The 19472-nt window shown below is 39.3% G+C and overlaps 1 protein-coding gene across 2 annotated transcripts; it reads left to right on the top strand.

Moving 5' to 3' along the window:
* The first annotated feature begins 251 nt into the window (after positions 1 to 251).
* On the top strand, positions 252 to 19156 carry LOC106594615 (myosin-7). Of its 2 annotated transcripts, none has more exons than XM_045710573.1 (38): positions 252 to 469; positions 788 to 931; positions 1027 to 1183; positions 1262 to 1289; positions 1381 to 1486; positions 1987 to 2079; positions 2505 to 2568; positions 2656 to 2754; positions 3169 to 3272; positions 3359 to 3497; positions 3612 to 3730; positions 3913 to 4062; positions 4165 to 4335; positions 4510 to 4816; positions 4933 to 5006; positions 5182 to 5387; positions 5486 to 5609; positions 6330 to 6466; positions 6556 to 6811; positions 7071 to 7313; positions 7400 to 7576; positions 7687 to 7832; positions 7910 to 8000; positions 8093 to 8482; positions 8579 to 8705; positions 8804 to 8922; positions 9011 to 9207; positions 9377 to 9560; positions 13151 to 13316; positions 13428 to 13552; positions 13640 to 13948; positions 14061 to 14264; positions 14610 to 14906; positions 15051 to 15155; positions 15264 to 15359; positions 15453 to 15587; positions 17414 to 17462; positions 17836 to 19156. In XM_045710573.1, exons 1-37 carry the CDS (start codon positions 269 to 271, stop codon positions 17432 to 17434), a joined length of 5811 nt encoding a protein of 1936 aa, XP_045566529.1. In that variant the 5' UTR covers positions 252 to 268; the 3' UTR covers positions 17435 to 17462; positions 17836 to 19156. The 2 variants fall into 2 exon arrangements, with proteins under 2 accessions (XP_045566529.1, XP_045566528.1); XM_045710572.1 differs by having other exon boundaries at positions 4510 to 4819.
* The last annotated feature ends 316 nt before the right edge of the window (positions 19157 to 19472 follow it).

Genomic DNA, 19472 nt, shown 5'->3' with positions numbered 1-19472 from the left:
TGCATTGCTTGCGGTTTGGGGTTTTCGGCTGGGTTTCTGTATAACACTTTGTGACATCGGCTCATGTAAAAGGGCTTTATAAATACATTTGACTGAAATAAATGTAATTGATAATTGAACCTAATAATAATAGATACACACATACCTGCATAGATTTAAGAATGGGGTCCGCGTTGATGGCAGTGTTTGGGTCTGCACCTTGTACTGTACGTAATATGTACATACTGTATGTATTCAATGCTCTGTTCCAGCCTTTACAGAATTAAAAATGGGGGACAGTTTGATGGCAGAGTTTGGTGCCGCAGCGTCCTATCTGCGTAAGTCAGACAAGGAGCGAATGGAATGCCAGACTAGACCCTTTGACATAAAGAGAGAGTGCTATGTGCCTGACCCTGAGGTTGAATACGTCAAGGCCACAATCACCAGCAGAGATGGAGCTAAAGTCACCGCTGAAACTGAGTTTGGAAAGGTAAATATTTTGGTGAAAAACATTTCTGGAAAATCATAAGATAATACATTTTTCTACTATGATAACTCTATGATTGATGAACTATTAATTATCAACTGAATTGAGTTATGTGCTTTTAATGTTTACCATTAAAATTATTCTCACAAGAGAAAATTAAAAAAGCAGAATCCTAACATCTATAACTTTCATGCAAATTAGGCATTACATGTAAATGTATAATTTGCGAAAATTCAACACTGTGTGTAATCAATCTCAAGTTAGGATTTGTCTCTACACCTTAAAAATGTAACAAAACAATTTAATTTGCTCTTCTTTCAGACTGTTACTGTGAAGGAGGACGACGTCCACCCCCAAAACCCGCCAAAGTTTGATAAAATTGAGGACATGGCGATGTTCACCTTCCTGCACGAGCCCGCTGTGCTGTTTAACCTCAAAGAGCGTTACGCAGCCTGGATGATCTATGTAAGTAATGACCTGTCTGCTAATATCTCCATTAAATCAAATATTAATTCAAATTAAGGAAACTAAATCTACGGCATCCCCATCGTTTTCCACAGACCTACTCAGGGCTGTTCTGTGTCACTGTCAACCCATACAAGTGGCTGCCAGTGTACGATCAGTCTGTTGTCAATGCATACAGAGGCAAGAAGAGGAGTGAAGCTCCACCTCACATCTTCTCCATTTCTGACAATGCCTACCAGTACATGTTGTCAGGTAAAATATAACTTTCCTATTCATTGACATGAAAAATTACATTTGAAAATGACAAATTTACTGTCTGTTTTTCAACAGACAGGGAAAATCAGTCTGTCCTTATCACGTAAGTACATCAACCCAATGCTGTATTGATTTGAGGCTATTTAAAATGAAGAGAAATCCTGAGACATTAAGATTTGTATGTTCAATTCCAGTGGAGAATCCGGTGCTGGAAAGACTGTTAACACCAAGAGAGTCATCCAGTATTTCGCCAGCATTGCTGCTGTTAGCGGAAAGAAAAGTGCATCTGATGAAAAAAAGGTCAAATAGAATACAAAACATTTATATACTTTTTAATATTAATAATACTTTTTTGAAAAAAATGTGGGGATGGTAATTACATTTTCAGTGTAAACTTAAACGACTAAAACCAGATAAGTATATAGAAAAGATAAAGGATCAAAATATTTTAAATAAGATCATCTTTGAGAACTAATAATCACTCAATTAAAAATTAAACAGTCAGGGAGAATTTAAAATTCCCAAAATGTTATAATGGTTGAGTCACTCAGATTGCATAAGAACAAGGTATGAGCCATGGCATAACGTGTAGAATTATTGAAGGAAATTAACTTTAAAATTAAAATAATATTCTCAGCCGCATGGCAAAATGTATAGAATTGCAGAATTTTTGCTTTGAAACTCTAAAACTGCACCATTTGCCACGCCTGCAACATTTTTCATGGCTGAATGTGTTAACCAAATATTTCATACAGATCTTTACTGCAGCATATTAACACTGTGTGGTTGTTGGTTTGTAGGGTACCCTGGAGGATCAAATCATCCAGGCCAATCCTGCCCTGGAGGCTTTTGGTAATGCCAAGACCATCAGGAATGACAACTCCTCCCGATTTGTACGTTCGGTCTTTGTTTGCAGTCAAATATCATTTAAATCTTATCATACATGTTCGTCTTATCTGTTATCTTCTGTGTTTGAATTTGATTAGGATCTGGATTTTATTAGGATATCATTTGTTGATGTCATGACTTCAGCTAATCTTCCTCAGGTCATCAGCTAATCTTCCCTTTTGGGACTGTATGTGTGCAACAAAGCTGGGTTTAAATATTATTTGTTTTCCTTTAAATACTTTCAGTGTTTGATTGAGTTTGCCTAGAGAAACAGATAGGTGGGATTTTAAACTTGTAGGAGTATTCCATCAGTTCCATTACACCATGCAAGCTCAATTATCCGCACACAAGGTATTCAAAAAGAAAACAAATACTACTTGAACCCAGATGTAATGTGCTTATTCATTTCTGCTTTGACAATAACTTACAGGGTAAATTCATCCGAATTCATTTTGGAGTCACTGGGAAGCTTTCATCTGCTGACATTGAGACTTGTGAGTACAATGCTCAATATGCCCAGGCTTGAACAGATCTCTTTGACAGGAAACATTCATATCAAAAGCACTTTCCATACTGATCAGATCTTCTGGAGAAGTCACGTGTAACTTTCCAGCTCAAGGCTGAGAGAGACTACCACATCTTCTACCAGATCCTGTCACAACAGAAACCAGAACTGCTGGGTGAGTATTGAAACATGAAACTGAATAGGGTTGAGGTCAATTCTGGATTAAACTGAACATTTCTGATGAAATCCAATGAAATTCTAATGGTGCAGCACAGGCAGCCCAGGCAGTGTCCTCACAAAACAATATAGTGTGATTTTTAATATTTTCGTTGTCCACGAGAAAGGTGCAATTATTGAAATGATTTTTAAGCACACAACACTAATACTCAATACACACAAAACAATCTCCAGCTGCAGTTTTTGAAACTTGATTAGGGCTAATTTGTTGACCTGTTTATTTATAAAATGACCTGTTTTAAAAACAATGCCAATTTTCTAATTGACCCCAATCCAAAAACGGATTATATTATGTTATGACCTATACCACACCATCAACAGAAATAAACTGAGCTGTTCAATTCCATTTCAGAGATGCTACTCATCACCAGCAATCCCTATGACTATGCCTTCATCTCCCAAGGAGAGATTGCTGTAACCTCCATTAATGATTCAGATGAGCTAATGGCTACTGATGTGAGTAATATATCTATATACTGTATATGCAATAACATTCCAACCCCTTCTCCAATGCAAAACAATTACCTTTAATTTGGGACTAGGATGCCTTTGATGTGCTGGGCTTCTCCCAAGAGGAGAAGAATGGCATGTATAAGTTGGTTGGTGCCATCATGCACTACGGCAACATGAAGTTCAAGAATAAGCAGCGGGAGGAGCAAGCAGAGGCAGATGGCACTGAGGGTGAGTGCTGAAGATTTAAAACCTTTCACTTCAATATGCAGTAGTATCTGAAAAATCATAAAATCTAAAATCAGTTAGATTGCCTCTTCCAATCATAAAACTTTGCCTTTCTAGATCTTGACAAAGCTGCATATCTGATGTGCCTCAACTCTGCTGACCTAGTCAAGGGCTTGTGTAACCCAAGGGTCAAGGTTGGAAATGAGTGGGTCACCAAAGGTCAGAATGTCAACCAGGTGAGTCTCCCAAAAAATGTCATGATATTGAGCATGAAACTTGTCTATAAAGTTGCTAAGATGTTCATACCTGTAATTCCCGGTTGAACATGCTTTTTTGGTCAAGGACTAGGCCGATCGGTGTCTTGGAAACTCTCCTTTGTGTTTATGTTGAGGTATTTTCTTCTCTCAATATTTTGTAGGTGTACTACGCTGTTGGTGCACTGGCAAAGAAAATTTACGAGAACATGTTCCTTTGGATGGTGATAAGAATCAATCTTACTCTGGACACTAAGAATGCTCGCCAGCATTACATTGGTGTGCTGGACATTGCTGGCTTTGAGATCTTTGAGGTGAGTGTTTGATGTAAATTTGATAAAAAGCACACATCATAAAATGATTCATCTAGAACATTACAGCTGACAAGATAAAGTAACTGTGAACTTCTATTCCAGTTCAACACATTTGAGCAGCTGTGCATCAACTTCACTAATGAGAAGCTGCAGCAGTTCTTCAACCACCACATGTTTGTGCTGGAGCAGGAAGAGTATAAGAAAGAGGGAATTGTCTGGGAGTTCATTGACTTTGGCATGGACTTGGCTGCCTGCATTGACCTCATTGAAAGGGTTAGTGTCTTCAGTTGTGCAGTAGTTTATATGATGAATATTAAGTCATCTTTGAGATTTCAAATATTACAAGGACAGTCTTCATAAATGTGCTTCAATGACAAATTATTCTGATATTTATTCACAATGCTTTTCCCTTAACATAAATGTATTTTTATTCATTCCTTCCACCAGCCCATGGGTATCATGTCCATCCTTGAAGAGGAGTGCATGTTCCCTAAGGCCAGTGATAATACATTCAAAGCTAAGCTGTATGATACGCATCTCGGCAAAAATGCATGCTTCCAGAAGCCTAGGATTGTTAAGGGTAAACCAGAGGCCCATTTCTCCATGGTTCACTATGCTGGCATTGTTGACTACAACATTGGTAACTGGCTGGTGAAGAACAAGGATCCTCTGAATGAGACTGTGGTCGCACTGTTCCAGAAGTCAAGTCTTAAGTTCCTGGCCAACCTCTTTGCAAACTATGCTGGTGCAGAAGGAGGTACTATGTGTTCATATCTGCAAAGACTACAACACACTCAAATAAATAACAATCCACAGTATATCATAGTAGTAATAATAGTATATTTGAATAGTTATTTCATTATCATACAGCACCTGAAGAAAAAGCGGCTGGAGGAAAAAAGAAGAAAGGCTCTTCCTTCCAGACTGTGTCTGCATTGCACAGGGTAAATCTGAGCTTAAATAAACATATGTATGATTAACAAATGTATTATATTTGCACTATACTTGAGATGTCAGTATGTTGTGGATTGGCATGTTAGCATTAAATGCTGTGGTGAACCGTGAGGTACTTGGAGACTCATTCACCGATGTAAAATTCTACATTTGTCATACTCACAGGAGAACTTGGGTAAACTCATGACCAACTTGAGGTCTACTCACCCCCACTTTGTGCGTTGCATCATCCCCAATGAGACCAAGACTCCTGGGGCCATGGAGAATCCTCTGGTCATGCACCAGCTGCGCTGTAACGGTGTGCTGGAAGGCATCAGGATCTGCAGAAAGGGCTTCCCCAACAGAATCCTGTATGCTGACTTCAAACAAAGGTAAAATAATTATTCATTTCCTTATCAAAATAAATTCAACTGTTTACCTATTCAGGTGTTCCATTTTTGAAGATTATTGTTTTCTAATTTAAATTCAGATACCGCATCCTCAATCCAAAAGCTATCCCTGAGGGCCAGTTCATGGACAACATGAAGGCATCAGAAAAACTGCTGGGCTCTCTGGATATTGACCACACCCAGTACAGATTAGGACACACTAAGGTAAATTCTCTAATTGTGTGTTCGTAACCAAGTGGGAAGTGGGAATTTACCACATATGACTCAGAAATATCCACTTGAACTCTCATCCAAATGATAATTCTAGTGTTAAAATCGTCAATTATCCTGAGCTTCCTCTTCTCTCACAAGCTGAACTCTTGATATCACCTACTAAGGAGAGGACCTCAAACAGCATTTTCGGACAAAACTTTATTTATAAAAATAAATCTATTAATATGGTTGTTGAAATCTATAATTATTTTAACATGCATGATAGCTTTACTTTTAGTTTATGGATTATGCAGCTTGTTGGCCATTAATCACTCTTGAAATAACTGCTAATATACAACTGATAATGCTTATATCATGTCATCTGTTTCTTGGGCAAATGGGTCCAGTCAAGAAATACACATTTATACTTGATATAGGGCCACAGTGTAGTAGATCTAGATCTACAGTAAGCAGTTAAAAGCATAATGGCTAAACTGTTTGAGATGGACCTTGCCAAATTTAGTAACTCTTGGTCAACATGCTGGGTTTGAAGTTATAAAATCAATTGCTCCATACAGAAGCAAGAAATCAGCAATCTTATCATGACTGCGACGTTTTGTAAATCTGGGGGATACCACATTCAAATTATTTATAGTCAACTGTCAGAAAAATACAATCCCACCAAATACAAGACGATCCAAGCACCACAATATGACCTTTGTGTATCTTCAGGTGTTCTTCAAGGCTGGTCTCCTGGGTCTACTTGAGGAGATGAGAGATGATCGTCTCGCTCTTATCATCACTGCATTCCAGGCCAGATCACGTGGTCTACTTGCTAGAATTGAGTTCCAGAAAATGGTTGACCGCAGGTAGAAATTAGATTAGCTTAAAATTTTGCAGAGGATATGTTAGGGGTGAGGAACGATTGTATTAACCATATTTTATTAAAATGTTGCAGGGATGCCTTGCTTGTGATCCAATGGAACATTCGTGCCTTCATGGGTGTCAAGAATTGGCCCTGGATGAAGCTGTTCTTCAAGATCAAACCTCTGCTGAAGTCAGCAGAGACTGAGAAGGAGATGGCCAACATGAAGGAAGAATTCCTGAAGCTTAAAGAGGCTTATGCTAAATCTGAAGCCCGTAGAAAGGAGCTGGAAGAGAAGATGGTCTCCCTTCTCCAAGAGAAGAATGACCTGCAGCTCGCTGTCCAAACTGTGAGTAACTTTAACTGCACTACAGTTACTTTGCTGCAGTCACATCTTTGGTCAAAATGGCCTTAATAGTTAGCTTTTAGCTAAGAGCTAACAAGAGAAATAGAAAAACAGAGAGAAAAGAGACATGATTTTCTAAATAGATACGTACAATCAGTGGAGCATTTGTCAATCATTTGTAGCGTCCAAATATTTTTCCTCCAAACAAACTTCTGAGCATTGGAGAATATGACATACTTACAATATATTGACACATTGACAGCAAGAAGACACTATTGTTGATGCTGAAGAGAGATGTGAAGGTCTGATCAAAAGCAAAATCCAGCTTGAGGCCAAAGCCAAAGAGCTGACAGAAAGACTGGAGGATGAGGAGGAGATGAATTCAGAGCTAACTGCTAAGAAGAGGAAGCTGGAGGATGAGTGCTCAGAACTCAAGAAGGACATTGATGATCTGGAGCTCACTCTGGCTAAAGTGGAGAAGGAAAAGCATGCCACAGAGAACAAGGTAAACACTTTTCTTTATTACTGTGTTGTTAAAACTCAAATTAATAAGTTTGGAGGAAGTGTAATGACAACGTTCTGTTTCCTTAGGTTAAAAACCTGACTGAGGAGATGGCAGCTCTGGACGAAATCATTGCCAAGCTGACCAAGGAGAAGAAGGCTCTGCAGGAGGCTCATCAGCAAACGTTGGATGATCTGCAGAGTGAGGAGGACAAAGTCAACACGCTGACCAAAGCCAAAGCCAAACTGGAACAGCAAGTTGATGATGTGAGTATCAAATAGGAATTCATAAAAATTACAGCAAAATCAGTTATATCAAAAACATTGGCTACAGTAAATTGGTTACTCTGAATATTGTTCAATATATGTTTTATCAGCTTGAAGGGTCTCTGGAGCAAGAGAAGAAGGTGAGAATGGACCTAGAGAGAGCCAAGAGAAAGCTGGAGGGAGACTTGAAGTTGACCCAGGAGAGTCTAATGGACCTGGAGAATGACAAGCAGCAGATGGAGGAGAGAATGAAGAAGTAAGATCAGAGATCAAAATATGCTAACAAAGTATTATTCAATAGAAAACACTAAAAATGCATATTCATCTCAACAGAAAGGACTTTGAGATGAGCCAACTCAACAGCAAGATTGAGGATGAGCAGGCCATGAGTGCCCAGCTTCAGAAGAAACTGAAGGAGCTGCAGGTATTTCAATAGCATCGTTGAAAAGGGAATCTTTCTGTTACAAATGCTTATGTTCTGATCATACCAGAACATTTGAATTCCTACCATTTCAGGCCCGCATTGAGGAGCTGGAGGAAGAGCTGGAGGCTGAAAGAGCTGCCCGTGCCAAGGTGGAGAAACAGAGGGCAGACTTGGCCAGAGAGCTAGAAGAGATCAGTGAGAGGCTGGAGGAGGCTGGTGGAGCCACTGCTGCCCAGATTGAGATGAACAAGAAGAGGGAGGCTGAGTTCCAGAAGGTGCGCAGAGACCTTGAAGAGGCTACTCTGCAGCATGAGGCTACAGCTGCCACTCTGAGGAAGAAAAATGCTGACAGTGTAGCTGACCTGGGAGAACAGATTGACAACCTTCAGAGAGTGAAGCAGAAGCTGGAGAAGGAGAAGAGTGAGCTCAGGCTGGAGCTGGATGATGTGGTCTCCAACATGGAGCAGATTGTCAAGTCCAAAGTATGTGGTATCATTGAGCAATCTATAAAATATATGCTTTTTCTTGTGTTGCTGTCTAGTGTTGCTGTTCTGTCATTAAAAAAAATCTGTTTTAAGACAAACTTCGAGAAAATGTGCCGCACTCTAGAGGACCAGATGAGTGAATACAGGACGAAAGCTGAGGAAAGACAGCGATCCATCAATGATTTCACCATGCAGAAAGCAAAGCTTCAAACTGAGAATGGTATATTAACAAAAAACCTGGACATCCACATGAACACCCACAAAAAATAACCAGATTAAGTAATGTAATTTAAAATAATTTGAATTGCATGAAAACAGGTGAACTTGCTAGACAGTTGGAGGAGAAGGACTCTCTGGTCTCTCAACTGACCAGAGGTAAGCAATCCAACGTTCAGCAGATTGAAGACCTCAAGAGACAATTGGAGGAGGAAGTCAAGGTATTTAGACAAAGAATGCAGAGTCCCTTATCCAACTACATTTATCTTCAGGCATAATTACAGATCGTTTTTTAAATTTCCTTACCAGGCAAAGAACGCGCTTGCCCATGCAGTGCAGTCTGCACGCCATGACTCAGATCTGTTGAGGGAGCAGTATGAGGAGGAGCAGGAGGCCAAGTCTGAGCTGCAGCGTGGCATGTCCAAGGCTAATGCTGAGGTGGCTCAGTGGAGAACCAAGTATGAAACTGATGCCATCCAGAAGACTGAGGAGCTTGAGGACGCAAAGTAAGGATGTTTTATTACTTCCTCTTACTTCTCAGGCTATTGAACCTTGGCTGAAAGAGCGATACACAAATGTACATGATGAATAATACATGGATTACCTGTTATACAACCGTTATATATTAAACAACTGTTTTGAAATGTGTTTCTCATCTACTGTATGTCAATCTAGGAAGAAGCTGGCTCAGCGTCTGCAGGATGCAGAGGAAGCTGTGGAAGCTGTAAATGCTAAATGTTCATCCCTGGAGAAGACAAAACACAGACTCCAGAATGAGATTGAAGATCTCATGGTGGATGTGGAGAGATCTAATGCAGCTGCTGCCTCTCTGGACAAGAAGCAAAGGAACTTTGACAAGGTAAGAAAAAAACATATGGAATACACAAGTCCTATTAGCCTTAATTATAGTACATTAGGGGTGGCAGGTAACCTTGTGCAGTGGTTTTTGACTGGTAAGATTTTGGAACACTCACTTATAAACGTGTCCTTTGGAATACACATGGAATTTTGATTTGGGAGTACAGTGCTTCCAGAAAGTATTCATACCCCTTGACTCATTCCACATTTAGTTGTGTTACAGCCTGAATTCAAAATGGATGAATTCGATTTTTTTTTCTCACCCATCTACACACAATACCCCATAATAACAAAGGGAAAACTTCAAATCAAATCAAATTTCATTGGTCACATACACATATTTAGCAGATGTTATTGCGGGTGTAGCGAAATGCTAATGTTCCTAGCTCCGACATTGCAGTAATATCTGACAATTCACAACAATACACACAAATCTAAAAGTAAAATAATGGAATTAAGAAATATATAAATATTAGGATGAACAATGTCAGCATGGCATTGACTCAAATACAGTAGAATAGAATACAGTATATACATATGAAATGAGTAAAGCAGTATGTAAACATTATTAAAGTGACTAGTGTTCCATTATTAAAGTGACCAGTGATTCCATGTCTATGTATATAGGGCAGTAGCCTCTAAGGTGCAGGGTTGAGTAATCGGGTGGTAGCCGGCTAGTGATGGCTAATTAACAGTCTGATGGCCTTGAGATAGAAGCTGTTTTTCAGTCTCTCGGTCCCAGCTTTGATGCACCTGTACTGACCTTGCTTTCTGGATGATAGCAGGGTGAACAGGCCGTGGCTCGGGTGGTTGACGTCCTTGATGATATTTTTGACCTTCCTGTGACATCGGGTGCTATAGGGGTCCTGGAGGGCAGGCGGTGTGTCCCCGGTGATGCGTTGGGCAGACCGCACTACCTTCTGGAGAGCCCTGCGGTTGCGGGTGGTGTAGTTGCCGTACCAGGCAGTGATACAGGCCGACAGGATGCTCTCAATTGTGCATCTATAAAAGATTGTGAGGGTCTTAGGGGCCAAGACAAATTTTATGGTTGAAGAGGTGATGTTGCACCTTCTTCAACACACTGTCTAATAACAAAGTGAAAACTTGATTTTATAAATGTTAGCAAATTTATTGAAAATGAAATACAGAAATATCTCCTTTAAATAAGTATTCAGACCCCTGAGTCAATACTTTGTAGAAGTCTAAGAGCTTTCCACACCTGGAATGTGCAACATTTGCCCATTACTGTTTTCAAAATTCTTCAAGCACTGTCAATTTGTTGTTGATCACTGTGAGACAACCATTTTCAGGTCTTGCTATAGATTTTCCAAGTAGATTTAAGTCAAAACTGTAACTTGGCCACTCTGGAACATTCAATGTCTTGTAGATTTGGCTTTGTGTTTTATTTTCCTGCTGAAAGGTGAATTCATCTTCCTCTAGGATTTTGCCTGTACTTCGTTCCAATCCGTTTCTTTTTTATCCCCCAAAAACTCCCCAGTCCTTAATGATTATAAGCATATCCATTACATGATGCAGCCACCACTATGCTTGAAATATGGAGAGTGGTACTGTGTTCTATTGGATTTGCCCCAAAAATAACACTTTGTATTCAGGACAAAAATTACTTTGCCACATTTTTGGCAGTATTACTTTAGTGCCTTGTTGCAAACAGCATGCATGTTTTGGATTGTTTTTTTCTGTACAGGCTTCCTTCTTTTCACTCTGCCAATTAGGTTAGTATTCTGGAGTAAGTACAATGTTGTTGATCCATTGTCAGTTTTCTCCTATTACAGCCATTAAACTCTGTGACTGTTTTAAAGTCACCATTGGCCTCATGGTGAAATCCCTTAGCGGTTTCCTTCCTCTCAGGCAACTGAGTTAGGAAGGATGTCTGTATCTTTGTAGTGACTGGGTGTATTGATACACAATCCAAAGTGTAATTAATAACTTCACCATGCTCAAAGAGATATTCTGTCTACTTTTTTTTTAACCATCTACCAATAGGTGCCCTTGTTTGCGAGGAATTGGAAAACCTCCCTGGTCTTTGTGGTTGAATCTGTTTGAAATTGACTGAGAGACCTTACAGATAATTGTATGTGTTGGGTACAGAGATGAGGTAGTCCTGTTAAATCCTGTTAAACACTATTATTGCACACAGAGTAATTCCATGCAACTTATTATGTGACTTGTTATACACATTTTTACTCCTGAATTTATTTGGCTTGCCATAACAAAGTGTTGAATACTTATTGACCCAAGACATTTCAACTTTTCATTTTTAATCAATTTGTATTGTAAAGATTTTGAGGAACCTAATAACACTTTGACAGTACGGGGTATTGTGTTTAGGCCAATTACAAAAATAATCTCAATTGAATCCATTTTCAAAGTCATTTGTATAATTTTACTTCACCTTGTGAGAAACCATTAGCAAAGGCAAGTCTGATTATGCTTAGCTGTGTATCATAGCCTCTGCCATAGAAAAAGGCAGAGCATAGTTTTGTGTCCGTGGTTGCACCTTTACAATGCAGAAAAACCGGTCTTCTCTCACCCAAACCTATTTTAATCTAAAGACCTAATGTACAGAGGAAAACAAAATATTTATAGCATGGATTCACGGGAAGCTCTTAAAGGGGTACTTCCAAATTAATCATAATGAGTAAGGGACTATGAAAATAGATCAAATAAACACAATTTCATCTATAAAAACCTTTGTCATTGAAAATAGATGATTAGCAATATGGATCAGATGGAGGTCAATACCACAAAATAAATAAATTGGATAATTTTTGTTGTGCTGCAGATTTTATATACAGTATACATATATTTTTACCCCCTTTTTCTCCCCAATTTTGTGATATCCAATTGCGATCTTGTCTCATCGCTGCAACTCCCCAACGGGCTCGGGAGAGACAGGGGTTGAGTCATGCGTCCTCCGAAACATGATCCGCAAACAACGCTCCTTAACACCCGCTCGCTTAACCCGGAAACCAGCAGCAGCAATGTGTCGGAGGAAACACCATTCAACTGACGACTGTAGTCAGCCTGCAGGCGCTCAGCCCGCCACAAGGAGTCGATAGATCGCGATGAGCCCAGTAAAGCCCCCCGGTCAAACCCTCCCCTGACACTGGGCCAATTATGTGCCGCCTTATGGGACTCCCAGTCACTACAGGCTGTAGTGATGCCACATAACACTGCGATGCAGTGCCTTAGACCGCTGCGCCACTTGGGAGGCTGCAGAATTTTTTATCCCATCAAAGTGTGACATGGTTCAAAAAAGGTTGGGAACCACTGGTCGAGTGGTTAGAAAATCTAGCTAGCAACCTCAGACCGGAAAGCCTGGTGCGGAGTGAGCTGGAAACCGTAGAGTTCCTGGCATCATCCTACATCCTACCATCACCTGCCGTCGTGGCCTTGAGCAAGGCACTTTACCCCCTGACCCATTGCTTCCGGACACTGTGTGTCTCAAGGAGTTGGCTTGTTAGCATAAAGACACATTTTCGTTCTCTGTAAGTTATTGGAAAATAAAGTACATCTCATCTTAATCATACACTGCATTCAAACTACCTAAAATACCTGTATGATTTTCAGGTCCTGGCTGACTGGAAGCAGAAGTTTGAGGAATCTCAGACTGAGCTGGAGAGCTCCCAGAAAGAGGCCAGATCTCTCAGCACTGAGCTCTTCAAACTCAAGAACTCTTATGAGGAGTCTCTGGATCACCTTGAGACCATGAAGAGGGAGAACAAGAACCTCCAAGGTCAGAGCATAAGAACTAATGGCCTATATAACTTAGTCAATAAAACATTGATATGTTATAGAGATCAGATATCCCAAAAATATTCTGATGTACAACTACATTTTTCCACAGAGGAAATTTCTGACCTGACTGAGCAGCTTGGTGAAGGAGGAAAGAGCATCCATGAGCTGGAGAAGATCCGTAAACAGCTGGAGCAGGAGAAGGCTGAGTTACAGTCTGCTCTAGAGGAAGCTGAGGTGAGAACAGAAAACATTTACAGATAGTGAAAGTACCAACATTTTATTTTACGATTTTACAAACAATGGGTGGATGTGTTCTCATAGGCCTCCCTAGAGCATGAGGAGGGAAAGATCATGAGAGCTCAGCTGGAGTTCAATCAGGTAAAAGCTGACATTGAACGGAAGCTGGTGGAGAAGGATGAGGAAATGGAGATGAATAAGAGGAACCAGCAGAGAGTTGTGGATACCCTGCAAAGCTCCCTGGAGTCAGAGACTCGCAGCAGGAATGAAGCTCTCAGGCTGAAGAAGAAGATGGAGGGAGATCTCAATGAGATGGAGATCCAGCTCAGCCAGGCCAACAGGCAGGCATCCGAGGCCCAGAAGCAACTTAAGGGTCTCCATTCCCATCTGAAGGTATTACTTCCACACCATTGAATTAAAAGCATTGCTTGTGCATTCAGAAAAAGTCAAAGCACACTGTGAAACAATACAATAAATATAGTCAAATCAGTAATTCTCTCTACAGGATTCTCAACTGCAGCTGGATGATGCACTTCGTAGCAATGATGACCTGAAGGAGAACATTGCCATTGTGGAGAGACGCAACAACCTGATGCAGGCTGAACTGGATGAGCTGAGAGCCCTGGTGGAGCAGACTGAGAGAGGCCGCAAACTGGCTGAGCAGGAACTGCTGGATGTTAGTGAGAGAGTTCAGCTGCTCCACTCACAGGTAAGACAGTAATATAGAACAGTGTTCTCCTTAAAGATGGAGTCCTTAATGGTGAAACGGACATGTCTGTTTGCGATATTACAACAACAAAGAAGTTACTGCAAATGAAAAACACCGTTTTTTCCCTTTGGACATCATTGCAAGCACGATAAAACAGCAGAAAATGTACTGTACCATGTTGTGTGACACTCCTCACCTCTGCTTTGTCAACAAAACAAAAACAATAAGAAAGGCGGTTGGACAGACAGTGCCGCTGTTTCCCCTACTATGGATTCCATCTTTAAAAGTCTGCTACCTGAGGTACGCAGAGGTAATATAAACATAATTTGTCAAATATATGTGTAGAACACCAGCCTGCTGAGCCAGAAGAAGAAGCTAGAGGGCGACACATCCCAGCTTCAGAATGAAGTGGAGGAGGCTGTGCAGGAGTGCAGAAATGCTGAGGAAAAGGCCAAGAAGGCCATTACTGATGCTGCCATGATGGCAGAGGAGCTGAAGAAGGAGCAGGACACCAGTGCTCACCTGGAGCGCATGAAAAAGAACATGGAGCAGACCATCAAGGACCTGCAGCACCGCCTGGATGAAGCTGAACAAATCGCCATGAAGGGTGGCAAGAAGCAGATCCAGAAGCTGGAGGCCAGAGTAAGTGTCTAAGCTACATTCTCATCGATTAATTCAATGTCACATTTCATATTTCTAGTCATATTTCTAGCTTCAATATTGAAAGTAGTGGTGACTAACAAAGTAATTGTAAATGGTGTGTTAACAATGATCATATCTTTCTAGGTGAGAGAGCTAGAGACTGAAGTGGAAGTGGAGCAAAGGAGGAGCAGTGATTCTGTGAAAGGAGTCCGTAAATATGAGAGACGCGTCAAAGAGCTCACATACCAGGTACATTGTTTTAACTTGACAATGCACAATTACATTAACATGCTCAGAATGAAATGTAAGATATATCTCCAGTATGACTCTTTTTTTGCCCCTTCTTTTTGTGTGCAGACTGAAGAAGACCGTAAGAATTTGAGCCGCCTGCAGGACCTGGTGGACAAACTGCAGCTGAAGGTCAAATCCTACAAGAGAACTTCAGAGGAGGCTGTAAGTAACCTTCTATCATCTAACTGATGCATCTGTAATTCTCTAATTATTTTGTTTGCTAGAAACTTAAATCATATTTAAAAATGTTCACAGGAGGAACAAGCCAATTCCAATTTGGGCAAGTTCCGTAAGATTCAGCATGAACTGGATGAGGCAGAGGAGAGGGCTGATATTGCTGAGTCTCAGGTCAACAAGATGAGAGCCAAGAGTCGTGATGCCGGCTCCAAGGTCAGTAAAGTAACTTTTTAAGAATCCTAAAGGATAATTTGCAGACTTCCCTTATACTGCAGTGTCCCAATGTACAGTGCCTTGCAAAATAATCATACCCCTTGGATTTCTTCACATTTTGTTGTATTACAAAGTGCATTTAACAACTGCATTTTTGTCAACAATCTGCACAAAATACACATACAATCTACACATACTCTGTAATGTCAAAGATGAATAGAAATTGAAGAGTTCATCTCCCAAAGTCAATAAATCTTTGGCAGCGATTACAGCTGGGTAAATCTTGGGTAAGTCTTTAAGCGCTTTACACACCTGGATTGTGTTATATCAGCCCATTATTATGTTCCTAATTATTCAAGTTCTGTCAAGATGTTGGGGATCATGGCTAGGCAGCAATTTTAGGCCAAGTTAAGCCAAAAAGTATATTCCTTTGCTGTGTTTTGTTTTGTAGTATTAATTTTATTCTGTATATTTGTATTTTTCTTTTAAGTCATTATTGTGGAGTCACTACAATGTTGTTGATCCATCGTCAGTTTTTTCCCTTCACAGCCATTGAACACTAACTTTTTTTAAAACACCAATGGCCAAATGGTGACACCCCTGAGCTGTTTCATTCCTGTCCTGCAGCTCAGTTCAGAAGGACGACTGCATCTTTGATGTGTCTAGGTGGATTAACTTGACCATGCTTAAGGTTAAAGAGATATTCAATGTCTGATTTGTTATTGTTAACCATCTACCAATCACTGCCCTTCTTTATGAGGCTTTCTAAAAGCTCCCTGGTCTTTGTAGTTAAATCTGTGCTTGAAATGCAATACTTAACTGAGGGACCTTACAGATGTATGTATGGGGGATAGAGGAAGGGTTAGTCATAAAAAACATAATTTCAACACTTTTTCACACAAAGTGAGTCCATGTGATTTGTTAAGACAAATTTTACTCCTGAATTTATTTAGGCTAGCCTAAACAAAGGGGCGGGATATTTATGCAACGACTATATTTTAGCTATCCAATTTGTATTAATCAACAAAAAAAAATATTCCACTGACATCACAGAGTGTTTTGAGTAGATTGTTGACAAACAAATGTAAATTAAATCCGATTGAATCCCACTTTGTAACACAATAAAACATGAAGAAATCCAAGGAGGTATGAATAATTTCGCAAGGCACTGTAGATGAAAAAAGCCTCCAATTTGAAAAGCTTTAAGGCATATTCATTAAATGTGCTATTCATAATATCATTATATATATATTGTTATTCATAATTGATAACAATGTATGTTTATTCATTTGCTGCCATCTATTGTGTTATAAAACTATACAGGACAAGATCAAGGGACATTTTGATTGAATGCCAATAGTCAGAATGACATCATGGATTTATTTTTCAATACCTCAGGCTAGGACCAACATAGCTGATAATGATTTTTGAGAGGAGTTCCCTATTAATTGTGGCTAAATCTAGAATTGTTTTAGATTACTCCTTGAATCTGTGCGGCAAACAGCTTTAACAGTTGTAACTTATTTCTGTAATACTGTAGTTGAAGAGAAAAATATATGAGTGTTTATTGAATTCTTTAATTGGACGTTATTGCTCCAATAAACATTTAGTAAAAGCTTAGTGTTGTCTATTACACAGTAAAGAGAATCAGATACATGTTTAGTATCTGTATGGGACAGCATGATGTTCATAGTGTACCATAATACATACCTGTTGAAGTTTCCACTCATATATTTTAAGGACCCAGTAAATGGCAGTATAAAATGTTTTCCTTTACACAGTAAAATTAAAATGTTCTCATAATCCATCCATCTTCTCTGTCACAGAAAGGAAAGGATGAGGAGTGAGGCCAAGAGTTGTGATGCCGGCTCCCAGGTCAGTTCTTTTAATCAGATTAATTATATTGGTTATAATTTGTAAATTCCCACATGTATGACAACAGCCTCTACCTCAATCGCTTTGTAAGTATTTGATGTCCAACAGCCATACTATTATTCATTACATATTTTTTTTATATATTGTATAAGACAGGATCAAATATGAATTGGATTATTGTTCACAAACATTATTTCAAAAGCATATCTTGGTTTCAGTGGTCACTTTCCTTTGCTATGGCAAGCAAAAATGTTTTAATAAATGATTTATTGGAATAGTTGATGGTAAGATTTACATGAAGAACAGTATTTCATAAGAATGTTTTTTGAAAATACACAATTTTCTCAACCTTTATTTATCTTCTTTGTCACAGAAAGGACATTATGAAGAGTGAAGCTCTCGGATGGACCTTTCTGAAAATCTATTGATTGTAGTGCTTTAGTCTTTCTTTATTCTCCATGCAACATGAGAAGAATAAAGTAAATTTAAATAGCCACTCTGTGTATTGCTTGTAACATGTTACCTGTATGCCAAAGGTTTTCCATGTCTGGTATAGACATCAAGGATGTTGTTGATTCCAATACAAACAGGAATTCCATAAAGAAAAGGACATTTAATGTCCCATAATCTAAATTGGTTATTTATCTCAAATTGACTAATAATCACCTGGCCCAGTGATATGCTGGACAGAAATTGACTTGCCCACTAGTACCCACATCATATCATATTGTTAATCTGTTGTCATACATACTGAAAGGGATCTTTCATCATTTCAGTGCTGTGAGTATTAGCTTGCCCTAGGCCTAAGGACATAATTGGCAGTTAATGTCATCATGGTCAGGATATATACAAAATAAATTGTATTTTTACATTACTAGAAATATGACATTTTTAATGACAGTTTTATGTGATTCTGAGCAGTGGACAAAACAACCCAGATAACAATAAAAATGAAACATTTTGATGTAGTAATGAAAAATATCTTCAGCTAGTTGTAATTTGATTGATCTGTCTTTACCTTAACCAGACTGCAAATAGACAATTATTGGCCAATACGATGTCCAATGGCAATGATGTCAAAAACAAGGAGAATGGTTTAACATACATAGAGGCCTATACCCAATAGAAGTGGGTACCTGAACTGTATGCAGTTACTAAAAGTATACTTATACAGGTTCAATCCAAAGTTAAGGAGACATGGAGACAACTATCAGATAAGATACTTTGAAATGAGCTGCTGTGCAGAGGGAGAAAGCAAAAGGAATAAGCAAGAGATGAGAAGTAAAATGTAATATCAAATTGAGGGAAAAGGTAGGAATCAAGAGGAATTCTTGATTCTACAAGGAATCCAGAGACAGATAAAATAGAATCACTTTATGTTTCGCAGAAGGAACTTCAGTTGCTGCAAAACTATAGTAAACATATAACAGATGTACAGTAACAGCCATACTGATGCCGGTAAAAAACTGTTAGTGGCTTTCTTGGTTTTAAGAGGTAAAGACCTGAAAACTGCACCCTTAAGGAAGTACTATTACATATTGATTGTTCAGTAGATGTGTACTTGATCTAAAGCAATTTCTTTCCCCCTCTTGCGAGAGCTTTACACCCTACAATCTTTTCACTGACCTGCACACCTCTCTCTGTTATTCTGACTTGCCTATGTGAGCGAGCCAAATAGACAACTATACTAAATGTGATGACAAGCTCAATAAAGCATCTATAAAAAGGACTGCAAAATGTATTGATTCACATTCAACCTTCTTAGCTTTTGCAAATACAGTATGGATTGACATTTTTTACTACACTCGCCCATCGTTTTTTATTGTTCTGAGGTACTGTTTGTATTCCTCCACCTGTTTTATGCTCTGGTCTCTGGAGCTGATGGTACCTTCCTAAAGTTTATGATGAGGTCTTTGGATGTTCTTCTTACACCAGCGGTCAAACTTTCCAGAATTGGATGTGTCAAGAATACAAGTGTCATCCAAGTATTTGATGTAGGTGGTCTCAGGG

The sequence above is a fragment of the Salmo salar genome, chromosome ssa29 (genome assembly GCF_905237065.1).
Source record: "Salmo salar chromosome ssa29, Ssal_v3.1, whole genome shotgun sequence".
NCBI lineage: Eukaryota > Metazoa > Chordata > Actinopteri > Salmoniformes > Salmonidae > Salmo > Salmo salar.
Note: the sequence above shows the minus strand (reverse complement) of the source record. Positions and strands in the feature narration are given on the sequence as shown.

Coding starts and splice junctions, on each gene's coding strand:
- LOC106594615 (XM_045710572.1), top strand. CDS start 269: ATGGGGGACAGTTTGATGGCAGAGTTTGGTGCCGCAGCGTCCTATCTG. Junction 3,731..3,912: donor AAGGTCAGAATGTCAACCAG/GTGAGTCTCCCA, acceptor AATATTTTGTAG/GTGTACTACGCTGTTGGTGC. Junction 6,812..7,070: donor TGCAGCTCGCTGTCCAAACT/GTGAGTAACTTT, acceptor ACACATTGACAG/CAAGAAGACACTATTGTTGA.